Source organism: Danio aesculapii, chromosome 6, assembly GCF_903798145.1.
Source record: "Danio aesculapii chromosome 6, fDanAes4.1, whole genome shotgun sequence".
NCBI classification, from domain to species: domain Eukaryota; kingdom Metazoa; phylum Chordata; class Actinopteri; order Cypriniformes; family Danionidae; genus Danio; species Danio aesculapii.
In genome coordinates, this window is record NC_079440.1 from 42,197,408 (window position 1) to 42,211,041 (window position 13,634).

Genomic DNA, 13,634 nt, shown 5'->3' on the forward strand with positions numbered 1-13,634 from the left:
TGTAAGTTTTTGAATCTTCTCAAGTATAAAAATACCATAATATGTTTGCAGATATTTAAGAAACATGCTAAGTGAATATTCTTGCTGAAGTCAGATATTCTGCTTTGAAAATGTACATTATGTACTGGAACGGCTGTCTTTGTTTTGGTTCATTTAACTCACCCACTGCCAGTTTAGCCAATTATATTTCAGCATCCCTGGTTAGGAAAACAGTCTATTTCATTCATTTATCCAGTCAGGAAGGCTTTCATAGTGTGCGTTCATGACCAAAGAGCGACCTCCGGTGGACAGCAGCAGACTCTGAAATGAGACGCTGATTCAGAGTTCCACATGAAGTGGTTATTAATTAGCAAAGAATATAAATATTCCAAACAGGTGAGCAGGTTACATTATAACCTTGTATACTAACAACATGCTATGTGATGAGATTGTGATAAGCAATTTAGTTGTTTGCACGAGACGAAACACGACAGAACCTTAAATACAGCAATTCAGAAGCAAAGAATAGTGCACTTACTGCACTCCAACAAAATGGTGAGGTTTATAAAATAATTAATTCATTTTAATCCTCTTTAACATTTTTAAATATACATGCTGAATCACTGATATGTGTTGGTTTACAATAAGTCAGTTTCACACTTTTTATTTTCAAGATCTGAGGTGAACTATCTGCTGCTGCTTTCAGTATATGGCAATAAATGTCACAGAAAATGGCATTCAAACCCACATTGTTAGCATTTAACACTGAATAAAGCACATGAGGTTTACCTGAGGTCAGTTTAGCCTGTTGTTCAGCTGCAAGAAATAGAAGCCATTTCTAAAATAAAAATTTCAGGTGTTGGTTAAAACAAAAACTGTTATTAATATGGAAAATATTCCTTCTATCGTATATCATTGCATTTATTTAGAATACGGTTTAAATCAACCTTTAGGCTAGATGGTTAGGCACACTCCTGTTGATGTCGTCAATCTGGCAACCTGTGCTTGCGTGTGTTTTGAACCAGGAGTGCAATACCTAGTTCAACCACTGGGTGTCAATCTTACATACTGCACATATAAAAGTGATTTTCTTATCTAAATATTTATATTCTTTAAACCTTCAGAATTCCAAATAGTTTTATGTTGGCCAAATATTGTCCTATCCTAAGAAACCATACATCTATGAAATGCTTATTTATTTCACTGTTAGATTATGCATAAATCATAACTGGTTTTTAGTCCATGGTCACTTATGTTAAATATGATTTTTCTGATATCACACCTAGATGAACAAGAGGACGAATCAATGGAGACTGTTGGAAAGGTATTGCAGCAATTATTAATATGAATCAAATTTCACAGGTTCAGTTTCCATTTGTTATGTACAGCTATGGAACAAACTAAGAGAATCAGGGTTATTGAAACAAATGTTGATACGTTGGAATGCAAATACATGCTCTAAATGACAACTTTTCATTTTAAATTGGGAATAAATGTGATCATCGGCTTATAGATTAAAACAAAAATGATGTTTTATTCAAATACATGAGTAGAAATCTTAAAAGAAACTGAGATTTTATTATTATATATATTTTTCTAAATCCCACTGTATTTTGTGAGTTTAATGGTTAGTTTTGTGCTTGTGTGATTCAAGGAGGAAGAAGAAGGATCCCCGAGTGTGAAAGGAGAACCAGTGAAGGGCTCAGACCTTCATGAAGATAATGTCACTGAACAGACCCATCATATCATTATCCCTAGTTATGCTGCTTGGTTCGACTATAACAGGTACTACGACTACACACAACTTTGGATCTTATTAGTTTTTTATCAAAATGTAACATAACAGCTTGTTTCTGTGTCTTTTAGTGTCCATGCTATAGAGCGCAGAGCACTGCCTGAGTTTTTCAATGGGAAGAACAAGTCGAAGACTCCAGAAATGTAAGATTATTTTGGATAACAAATATGAAAGGGAATTGCACATTTTCATTTTCTAACCTATTCAGCATTCCAAATTTGTAGGACTGTATAATCATTTGAAGATAAATGGTAACCAAATCGTTTTGCATCTCATTGACCTTCATTAGTGCAAGTCACTGGGATCTGAAATGATTTTATTATCCAGCCAGTTTCACTTTCAGACTTGTCTGTGTTACAGCTATCTGGCGTATCGCAACTTCATGATCGACACATACAGACTGAACCCACAGGAGTATTTGACCTCCACAGCTTGCCGTAGGAACCTCGCTGGAGACGTTTGTGCAATTATGAGGTTTGGGGAAAGAATCTTTTGAAATGCTTATTGACCTTATTCTGCGATGCGAGGTGTGCTCGATTTTGAGATTTTTTTTTTTGAACTTCCATGCAGTTGCCTATGGGAGAACTTCATTCATTCATTCATTTTCCTTCGGCTTAGTCTCTTATTTATCAGGGGTCACCATAGCGGAATGAACCGCCAACTATTCCAGCATATGCAGAATTATTTTGTATAAATAAATGTCTACAATATTTTAATTAAATCACACTTTAATTAAACCAAATATATTTTAGTCAACTAAATATAGAATAGATTTAGTCGACTAAAATCTTATGAAATTTAGTCGACTAAAACTAAAATGATTCAGAAGACTAAAATATGACTAAAACTAAATAAAAATTTGCTGTCAAAATCACACTGCTTTACAAACAAGTGTGTTTATGCCTATACTTAAATATTAATAGAATAATAGAATAATTAATAGAATAATATAATAAGAAAATATCAGTTTGCATCATCAAGAAGCTTAACAGGCAGTTTTTTAACGTCTAAAAATTAATGGAAGTGAATGAGACCGGAAGTCTTGAGCCAAAAAGATTCCAATGGCTGCGCCCGCTCATACATGATGAGTAATGCCAATATTGTTCATGTATAGTAGGACAACACATGCACTTAAAGGTGCGTTTGAAATTGAACTCTAGAACAAAACACATATGAGTGATTCAGCATGTACATTTAATAATGTTAAAAAGGGTTAATATTTATATATTAGATTATAAACCTTTCCATTTTATGAGTGAGTGCATATTCTGTGTTTCTAAATGGCTGTATTTAAATTTCTGTCATGTTTCGTCAGGTGCAAACAGCCAAATTGCTTATCACTCCGTATCTCGTCATGAAGCATGTTGTTATTATTATGGTTTAGAAGAGTCAAAAACTTACATACAGCACCTTTAAAAAACAAATACACTTCATTACACATAGACATCCCCTATATGCTATATAACTGCTGGTTAACTATGTATATATATATAACAACTTTAACTGTTAAAAGCTTTTAGCTACTTAGTAATTAGTAAAGTTATTAGTAACTAGTAAAGTTATAGTAAACAATAACCTTAACTTTTCCGAATTTTGCTGCTTTAAAACAATAATTTGGCTGTACAAAAAAATCGCTATACAAATAGACTTGAATTGAATTGAATATCCATGTTTTTTATATAACTTTGATGCATTTTGCGTTTGTAAACAGAGTCCATGCTTTTCTGGAGCAGTGGGGCCTGATTAATTATCAGGTGGATTCAGAGAGTCGACCCACTCCTATGGGACCTCCACCCACTTCACACTTTCACGTTCTAGCAGATACTCCATCAAGTCTGGTGCCACTACAGCCGAAAGCAACTCAGGTACAATAAACACAAATGTATTTACTGTTTTTCTTTTCTTTTAATTAACAGCCTAAAACAATCATTCAAGAAAGTTTTATCAGTGTGGGCAAACTTTAGTCAAAAATGTCTGTCCCTTTATTGGCTATAGGTCTCTAACTCCTCCACTAAAAACCTTCTGCTTTGCTTCCCGCTTTCTCATTGGCTGTAAAAAAACCCTTAAAAGTCATTCATTGTCTCTCATTCTGTTACTTTAATGACAGCGCTGTTATGAGCTCTGAGGTTCATAATTGATTTAGTAAAGGTCCATCTATTAGTCCTATGACAGAAATAACAACATGGGTGAAGGTTAAATGTGTGTAAGCCTTTTTAGCACATGTGAAAATAAATATTTTTATTTGTTAATATTTATTTAAATTTGTTTCCAACTGCGAATTTATTCTGACTCCGATTTATAATAATTTAAAGTTAGATTCATCTAATTTAAGCTGATTACCTTATAGTTGATATAAGGTAGTGATTGGGTCTCATTTAGAACGATTAACCTAATAAATTCTTATTTTCAGTTAATGGTTCATCTTTTGCCCGAAGATGTTTACTCTTTCGCTTAGAGTCAGTTACATCTGCTCACAGACATAGCCTTGTCAGTTCTGGTTCTTAGATAGAGGATATAACTGTAAACTAATTTCTTTTAAGTAATATTAGGCCACCCCATGCTTGCTCATATATAAAGTTTGATTTAGCCAGTAGATTACATCATACTAAGTCAGTGAATGTCAGAAATCAACAGGAGAAGGGAAAGTAGAGGGCAGAGAGTGGGGCTCAGGATGGGTGACTGGGAAAGTTAAACTGGTTTCCTACTTGATCTTCTCAGATTAGAAAGTTCATTGTTTTAGTGCCTGACAATTCTCGTGGTCTCGCCTCATGGAATTCCATAACAGTTTTCAGGGTGTAATATCATGGAGAGAATTAGCCATCCTTACAATTTGGTCACCATTTGTTCATAATAATTGACTAATTTGAAAACACTTGTGCTGAAACATGAACTTTATGCTTTAAAACTACATTTCCCATGATGCTCCATAGAAAACTCCACCAATGAGAGAGCTGCAGTGAGCCATGTGCACCAAAAGAGATCTTTAGCTTCAAATTTTTGTAATTATTTCTGAAATTGACCCAATTTTTGATCCACAGACTGTGTAATGTTAACTTGATATTATTGTTATCTTGATATTTTTTCATCTTTGTTTCTTTAGCGCTTTTTACAATGTAGATAGTGTCTTAAGATAGTATTAATCTAATATTTCAAATTGTTATATTGCCATAAAATTGCACTGACACCGTTTCAATTTCTATAATCTTCTATATTTCAGTAAGCATTTCATTTATTTTGACTAATGCATTTATCATTTTGTCTATATTTACCTGATTAAACTCTGTTCCTCTCATCATTTCCACTAGACTTCATCCTCTCAGCAGATGCTTTCATTCCCAGAGAAAGTGAAGGACAAACCAGCCGACTTGCAGAACTTTGGGTTGAGGACAGATGTGTACAGTAAGAAGAGCGGCCCAGCTAAGGTGAGAGCCGAATGTGTGTGTTGAAAGGAATTTTAGGATGTGAACTACAGCCATGCTTTTGAGCTCTGGGAGAAATGAAGAAGCTTTTGTCTGTATTTCCACAGAATAAAAATGCTGCCAGTGCCACTCGGGAATGGACGGACCAGGAGACGCTGCTACTGCTGGAGGTACAGTTTTTACATATACAATGTCCAAAACTTTTATTTATTTGTGATGTATTTTATTCCTGTTAGTTGTATTATTATTTTTTATTTTAACGTTATCTTATACATATATGTATGTGTGTATATATGTAATATTTCACCTTATTATTTGTATACTTATTTAGTGTATAATTAAGTTTTCCTGATTACTTTCTTGCTTAGTGAATTGTATCAGTTCATGGTTTATGCAGCATCACAAGTGTAAATTCCAGGGGGATGTGGGGAAATGTTCCCCTGCATCCAAGAGTTGACCTCCCCCCTCCACAGCTGAGTTCCCCCTTCCCTTCCTCAAAGTATATTTTCTGATCACCAAGGCTGCATTTATTTGCAATATACATGATTAAAAAACTATAAAATATTATGTTTAAAAATACGCGTGTCATGCAAACCATCCAGACATCAGTGTGATTTGATGTTTAAAACAACTGACAAAATGAGTAACAAATAAGATTATCAATACAGGAAATAATTGTGCTGTGAAATTGTTGTAGTTTTTTTTTTTTGCTTAAATGGTACTGGAATGTTGGGGCAGCGCAGTGGTGCAGTAGGTAGTACTGTCACCTCACAGCAAAGAGGCTGGTTCGAGCCTCGGCTGGGTCAGTTGGCGTTTCTGTGTGGAGTTTGCATGTTCTCCCTGCGTTCGCGTGGGTTTCCTCCGGGTGCTCCGGTTTCCCCCACAGTCCAAAGACATGCGGTACAGGTGAATTGGGTAAGCTAAATTGTCCGTAGTGTATGTGTGTGTGAATAAGTGTGTATGTGTTTCCCAGTGATGGGTTGCAGCTGGAAGGGCATCCGCTGCATAAAACAAATGCTGGATAAGTTGGTAGTTCATTCCGCTGTGGCAACCCCAGATTAATAAAGGGACTAAGCCAAAAAGAAAATGAATGAATGAATGGTACTGGAATGATATCAGAACCCGGATGAATAATTCTGGGTTCTCTCTAGATTATCTTATGGGGTTTTACAGTAGGCTTGTTCAGTATATAAGAAAAACAAAAGTGTTTGTGACTTATCACTTTGTAGAGCAAAACATTAAATTATTTTCCTGTTATGTTTACAACAGGGTTATTTTTCCCCATAAATTTCAAAAATCCATCGAAAAAAAAATGATGGAATATTTTTTACCGGTTTCTGACGCTTTTCCTGCACCACACAAATTCTGAAATGGAATTTATTGTAATGTGTTTTAATGCAACGTCATTGAAGAAAAACATTATGTAACAAAACATTATAATATTTATTTCTCAGGGTCTAGAGATGTATAAAGATGACTGGAATAAAGTATCGGAGCACGTGGGCAGCCGCACACAGGATGAGTGCATCCTCCACTTCCTGCGTCTGCCGATTGAAGACCCTTACCTGGAGGACAGCTCCGCGTCTCTGGGTCCACTTGCCTATCAGCCTGTCCCATTCAGTCAGGCGGGAAACCCTGTGATGAGCACTGTGGCCTTCCTGGCCTCTGTGGTCGACCCTCGAGTGGCGTCCGCTGCAGCTAAATCTGCACTCGGTGAGAACACACACCTTTAAAATAATCATTTAAATGTACAGAAAAATAAAACACACAGGTGAGTGGGCTTGACAAACCACCTGTAGAACCTCTTCTCTATCCTCTCTAAAAAAATCAAATCAAATAAAACCCATCCCCATTACTCTAGCACATAATTCTTTGAGCACCAACAGTTCCTTTGAATAATTAGCACTTCCTGTGTGTACTGCCTATTCTTGTTGAATTGCTGAATGTCTCCCCAATTGTTACTCGCTTTGGAGAAAAGCATCAGCTAAATCAGTGTTTCTCAACCACGTTCCTGGAGGACCACCAACACTGCATGTCTTGGATGTCTCCTTTGTCTGTTACACCCATTACAGGTCTTTTAGTCTCTGCTAATGAGCTAATGATCTGAATCAGGTGTGTTTGGTTAAGGAGACATGGAAAATGTGCAGAGCTGGTCGCCCTCCAGGAGCGTGGTTGAGAAACACTGTGCTAAATGACTAAATGTAAATCTTCTTAACCTTAAAATATCTAAAACTGTGTTTTCTCTTTTTTGTGATGAAGGTGAATAGGAACGTGGGTAGTAAAGCTCCAAAAAACAGAATTGCTATATTATCGTGTTTTCTTTTGGCGGTTCATTCCGCTGTGGCGACCACTGAAAAAAAAGGGATTAAGCCAAAAAGAAAATGAGTAAATGAATGTGTTTTATTTTATTCTACATGAGCATCCCGAGCAAGCATTTATTGTTTTTAAAAGATGTCTAATAGATGTCTAAACATAGTCGTCTTGGCTAAAACAAGGCTAAATTTGGACTGCGAGTAAAAATCTAATAGATGTCTAAGAATAGGCCAAAACTAGACTAGTCATCAAATAAACAGAAATGAATGACTACACTTATAAAGTCTGTCTAATCTGTCTATTTGACGACTAGTCTAGTTTTGGGCTATTCTTAGATTTCTATTGGATTTTCACTGACAGCCCAAGTTTAGCCTTGTTTTAGCCAAGCTGTCTACGTTTAGATGTCTATTAGACGTCTATTAAACACAAAATTATTTGCTGGGTTTTGTTTGTCTTGTGTTTGTCAGAGGAGTTCTCTCGAATGAAGGAGGAGGTTCCAGCTGCGTTGGTGGAGGCTCATGTGCGTCGGGTGGAGGAAGCGGCCCGGGCCAGCGGAAGGCAAGATCCTCTGTACGGTCTGGAGGGCAGTGGCATCGCAGGAACTGGCCTGGAAGATTCTGACAAACCCTGTAATGAACAAATCAATTTTGACTTGTGTGATGCGTGGTGAGAGAGAATTGACCCGTGTGTTTGTTTTTTAGCTGAGGATGGAGGTGAAGAGAGTAAGAGCAGTGACGGTCAGCCCAGTCAAGAGAAGAGAGACAGTAAGGTAAATGAGAAAAGATATATGTTCAGAGTCCAAAAAAATGTGTGTATGCTTATGTATGTATGCATGCATGTGGGCGACACGGTGGCTCAGTGGTTAGCACTGTCGCCTCACAACAAGAAGGTCAAGGTTTCCTCCAGGTGCTCTAGTTTCCCCCCAAAGTCCAAAGACAAGAGGTGTAAGTGAATTGAATAAGCTAAATTATCTGTAATGTATGTGTGGGTGTGAATGCAAGAATTGATGGATGTTTCCCTGTGCTGAGTTGCAGCTGGAAGGGCATCCGCTGCGTAAAACATATGCTGGATAAGTTGGCGGTTCATTCCGCTGTGGCGACCTCTGATATAATATAATAAAGGGACTAAGCCAAAAAGAAAATGAATGAATGTATGCATGTATATAAATAATTTAGAGACCACTTGAAAAAAGCTTCCCAGGTTCTGCTGGTTGCAATTCCCGAATTTCCATTGCAAATCCTAAGCCACTTGTTTGTCTTGGTTCAATTTTGACTTTCCCCAACCATTGCAGAGCCGGGGGACCAGAGTAAGTGCTCCAGCTTGGCCTCCGCTGGTCCTGGATTTACAATTTTAGTTATATGTTTGAGAAAGTGTAAATTAAAAAAAAAAAACGTTTTTAGACAACAAAATACCAACGATACCAAATGAAACATCTGTTATTCTGTGGTTTAAATATTTTTATTATTAGAAATTTTAGCAGACATTCACTTGTAAATACCCTTTTTATTAAACATAAATATATAACTTACATTTTAACAATTACACATTAAAAACAACAGTTAAAAAAATAATACTTAAGCAAAAGAATAAACATGCATTGCCCCAATCAACCACCCACCAGTGCTATCCAATGGTAAAAGTAGGTAATAAAGGCATAGTAAACATATTAATCACAAGTTTGTAGAAAGAAAATAAAAGGAGACCAGTTTTTTTTTCAAAAACAAAACCTTGTCTATTAGGGTATACTGGATTTTTTCCAGATGTAATGTACGCGACATTTGTTAGTCTAACTGTTGTCAATTTTATATTTATTATATTTATATTATTTTATATTTATATTGTCAGATATATATATATATATATATAAAATAACTATAATATAATATATATATAAACTATAACTTTATAATAACTATAATAACAATGATATTACTAATAACTAATTTCTAAAAACTGATTTCTTTTATCTTTGCCATGACGACAGTACAATATTTTACTAGTATTGAGCTTAAAGTGACATTTAAAGGTTTAACTTGGTTAATTAGGCAGGTTACGGTAATTATGCAAATCATTGTATAACGATTGTTTGTTCTGTAGAAAATCTAAAAAAATATTGCTTTAAGGGGGCTAAAAATATTGAAAAAAAAATTTAAAGACTTTCTGCAGAAGAATAAATATTATAGGAAATAGTGTGAAAATTTCTTCTGCTCTGTTAAACGTCATTTGGTTTCACAATTTAATTTTGATTTCAACTGTATATATGATATTTTCTCTAATACATAAAAAATCATTAACTCTTGTGTGTGTTACATTTTAGGAGAGTAAAGATGGAGCCAGTGAAGAAGAAGAAAAACAAGGAGAAAACGGCAAGAAGGATGAAGAGAGAGCGAGAGAAGTGGAGACGGAGAGGGAAACAGAGAAAACAGACTCAGAAATGGGTGGGTTGCAATAAAATATGTGGACAATAAAAATCCAGTTGACATTTAAATACAAAGAATAAACGTTGCAGATTTGCAGTATGATACACTAATGGATTGTTGACCAAAATAATCAAGCAAGATGTAAATGCACTAAATCTAATTTCTTGCAGAAAGCATGTTCAAAAACATCTTTCACAATGTGTATTACTTTAAAGAAGAGTCCTAAACACAAGATACAGTGGTAAAGTTACATACCTGAACACTTGTGAATCCCTGCAGCTGATAGCGAGAAGGAGAAAGAGCGGAAGGAGGGATCAGAAGAGGCTCAGCGGGATGGAGAGACTGAAGGAGAGAAGAAAGCCAAGGTGGAGAGAGATGTAGGAGAGGGAAACCTGGCCACCGCAGCTGCTTCTGCACTCGCCGCTGCCGCCGTAAAAGCTAAGGTGTGTGTAAAGCGCAGAGAAAACAAACAACTTTCCTGCAAATGAAACACTGAACGCTTCATTCCTTGTTTCTTTCCGTTTAGCACTTGGCTGCGGTGGAGGAGAGGAAGATCAAGTCTCTGGTGGCTTTGCTGGTGGAGACCCAGATGAAGAAACTGGAGATCAAACTCAGACACTTTGAAGAGCTGGAAACCATCATGGACAGAGAAAGAGAAGCCGTAAGGAAACATTTTATTAAGAATTTACTATATTTAAATTCTGTGGTTCATCAATACCTGTCAACATTCGGATGTGAAAATAAGGGATACCCCCCCCCCCCCCCCCCCCCCCCCCAAAGCTGCTAAAAATGCACAGATCTATAATGAAAGCATTCGATTATGCTCATTTATGCTCATTTAAAGAGTTCAACACTTAGCTGATGATTGATAATAAAGCTTGTTTGGCGTGCTGACCTGGGAGAGAGCCCTGAGCTTATAAGAACCTCGAGCCCCGGGCTCCCTCCCGTTGCAGGGTGAGAGTGGAGTTTGAGCTCAGGTAGATCTCGATAACTCCCCCTCCTGCTTAATGTAGCTAAGTATCAGATATGGATGCTAAGAAGGTGTACTCAGAGCTTGGCTAAAATATTTTGGATTAATTGTTTAGGGTGCTTGTTTTTGAACTGTGGGAGGAAACCGGAGGACCCGGGGAAAACCCACGCGAGCACGGGAAGAACGAGCAAAACTCGGCACAGAAATGTCGCCTGGTTTGGAAAGGAATTAAACCAGAGGCATTCTTGCTGTGAGGCAACAGCGCTAATCACTGGCCACCGTGTCGCCCGTTTGAAAGGAGGGAAAGTAGGGTTGGGTGGGGGGGTTTCTTCAAGACGAAGATATTGAGATGAGAAAAGTCTGGTTATTTATAGTGAGTTAAGGATCATCTGATAGGATAATTAGTCATGACCTAAAGTTGGAACAGCTGTGAACAATCATAAGCACGTGATCCTCTCGAAATTTGTTTATAAATAAACTTCACTTAATACAAAAGATTAAATATTATTATTATTATTATTATTATGTGTATATATCTGTTCAAACACGCACCCAAAACCCAGAGTATCCACTTCAAACAGTGTGTACAGAATCCGTTTGGGAAACAGTGTCTATTTATGAATATGGACAGTACGTCTGACAGTCACGCACCACTACATGAACTGACTATTTTGAGGATTGTATAGGAGGGGCAACAGCACTTGTAATGGAAAAGAATGAAATCCTGTTGTTTTTTATATTTATTTCAAAGTGTTTTCATGCCTAAATAAATAAAAAACAGAACAGATTCACATTTAAGAGCAAGGAGCTCCCCTGGTAGTTTGGCGGTATGGGTTGGGTATAGGGAGGATCGGCTCTTTGGTGTTTGTTGTCATCCTTCGTAAAAAGATTAAAAATGCAGGAGAAATACAGGAAAATTCCTTTACAGGATGATAGCAGGATAGAATTGTAAAATACAGGAGAATCCCAGTAAATGGGAGGGTAAAAAATTAGTAAAATAGTAAACGTCACAAAAAGCTCTATGATTTTAAATCTTCCATGCACTTAAAAAGCGATTTGGATTTAAACATTTTTACTAGTTAATTTAATGTTTAGCAATAAAAAATTAGCACTGAAAAAGCCCTGAGCTTTTCCGCTTGTTAAGTGTGACGTCACCTGAAGCAGCTTCCGGGTCCAATCACTCTATTAAACTGTATGGGGAGACTCAACAAATGGTAATAATAAACATTTACAAATTAAATTTTTTATAAATTGTTAAAAATTTGGTATTTGTGATGCAGCAAGTCCAGAGACTGTTGTGTACTGACCATGATTTTATATAAAATTCACTTTAATGTGTGATATGACTAAAAAGTGGCCATAAACGAATATTTTCTCAATTCAAATGAGTAGCGGCTTGGACCCGCAAACAGTATTCCATACGTCACGACTTAACAAGCGACAAGCAAACAAGCTAACAAGCAAACTCCACACAGAAATGTCAACTGGTTTAGTAGGGACTTTAACCAGAGACATTCTTGCTGTGAGGCAACAGTGCTAATCACTGGGCTGCCATGTCTATCTCCATCTAGAAAGGAGAGGAAGTAGGGGTGGGAGGGGGGATTCTTCAAAACGAAGATACTGAGATAAGAAATTATGTTTTTTTATAGTGAGTTAGGAATCATCTCATTGGTGAATCAACCATAGGCTAGTATGGGACCAGACATGGCCAATCAAAAGCACATGATCCTCTCAAAATTAGTTTATAAATAAACTTCACTTAATGCTAATTTGGCTTTCTAGTGCATACACATCTAATGCAAAATAAATTATTCTTTGTGGATTTTGATCATGCATTGAAGCTACTCAATAAACCCTAAAACTGTAATAAAATGTTTAAAAAAACGATCAGTTTTTGTTTAGTTTTGCCTATAGTAGGCCTCTTCATTCTGCCTTTGTTGTGATTGGCCCAGCAGATGCTGCTTGCAGCTACATTATCATTCATTCATTTTTTTTTTCGGCTCAGTCTCTTTAATAATCCGGGGTCGCCACAGTGGAATGAACTGCCAACTTATCCAGCATATGTTTTACGCAGTGGATGCCCTTCCAGCTGCAACCCATCTCTGGGAAACATCCATACACACTCATACACTATGGAGAATTTAGCCTACCCAATTCACCTGTACCGCATGTCTTTGGACTGTGGGGGAAACCGGAGCACCCGGAGGAAACCCACACTAACGCAGGGTGAACATGCAAACTCCACACAGAATGCCAACTGACCCAGCCGAGGCTCGATCTTCTTGCTGTCAGGCGACAGCACTACCTACTGCGCCACTGCGTCGCCCCAGCTGCATTATCATTACTGCAATTTTAGGTATTCCTAGTAATACAAAAATGCAATAATTGTTTGAAACTAAACCCAACACCTAAAAAAATGCAACAAATAAAAGTAAAAATGAAGTATTAAGACAAACTTTTGGTAACACTTTATTATAACTACACACTATGAATCATTTACTAAGCATTAGCATCTAGTGAATTTATTCTGCTGCTGCTACAAATGCTGTATTCTTGACTTATTAAGCACCTATATAACGTGCTTAATAATTGTATTTTCATACTTTGTTAATGATTTATTTTTCATTACTAAATTAAGTATTGCATTATTTACAAACCAGTTGTATTTAAGAGTAGTTGAGGGTTTTTAGGATAATTCAGAATGAGTTAGTAAATGATTAATAAACTATTAAAATCAA

The 13,634-nt window shown here is 36.6% G+C and overlaps 1 protein-coding gene across 1 annotated transcript in view; it reads left to right on the plus strand.

Moving 5' to 3' along the window:
- Window positions 1-13,634, plus strand: part of smarcc2 (SWI/SNF related, matrix associated, actin dependent regulator of chromatin, subfamily c, member 2) — a 31,364-nt gene that overhangs the window by 10,155 nt on the left and 7,575 nt on the right. Inside the window, exons 12-24 of the mRNA XM_056460223.1 lie at window positions 1,266-1,303; window positions 1,634-1,764; window positions 1,846-1,917; window positions 2,135-2,248; window positions 3,486-3,639; window positions 5,080-5,196; window positions 5,301-5,363; window positions 6,648-6,906; window positions 7,974-8,135; window positions 8,208-8,275; window positions 9,824-9,944; window positions 10,206-10,369; window positions 10,453-10,587. Coding sequence (XP_056316198.1) covers window positions 1,266-1,303; window positions 1,634-1,764; window positions 1,846-1,917; window positions 2,135-2,248; window positions 3,486-3,639; window positions 5,080-5,196; window positions 5,301-5,363; window positions 6,648-6,906; window positions 7,974-8,135; window positions 8,208-8,275; window positions 9,824-9,944; window positions 10,206-10,369; window positions 10,453-10,587 — 1,598 coding nt within the window. The remainder of the gene's footprint in view (window positions 1-1,265; window positions 1,304-1,633; window positions 1,765-1,845; window positions 1,918-2,134; window positions 2,249-3,485; window positions 3,640-5,079; window positions 5,197-5,300; window positions 5,364-6,647; window positions 6,907-7,973; window positions 8,136-8,207; window positions 8,276-9,823; window positions 9,945-10,205; window positions 10,370-10,452; window positions 10,588-13,634) is intronic.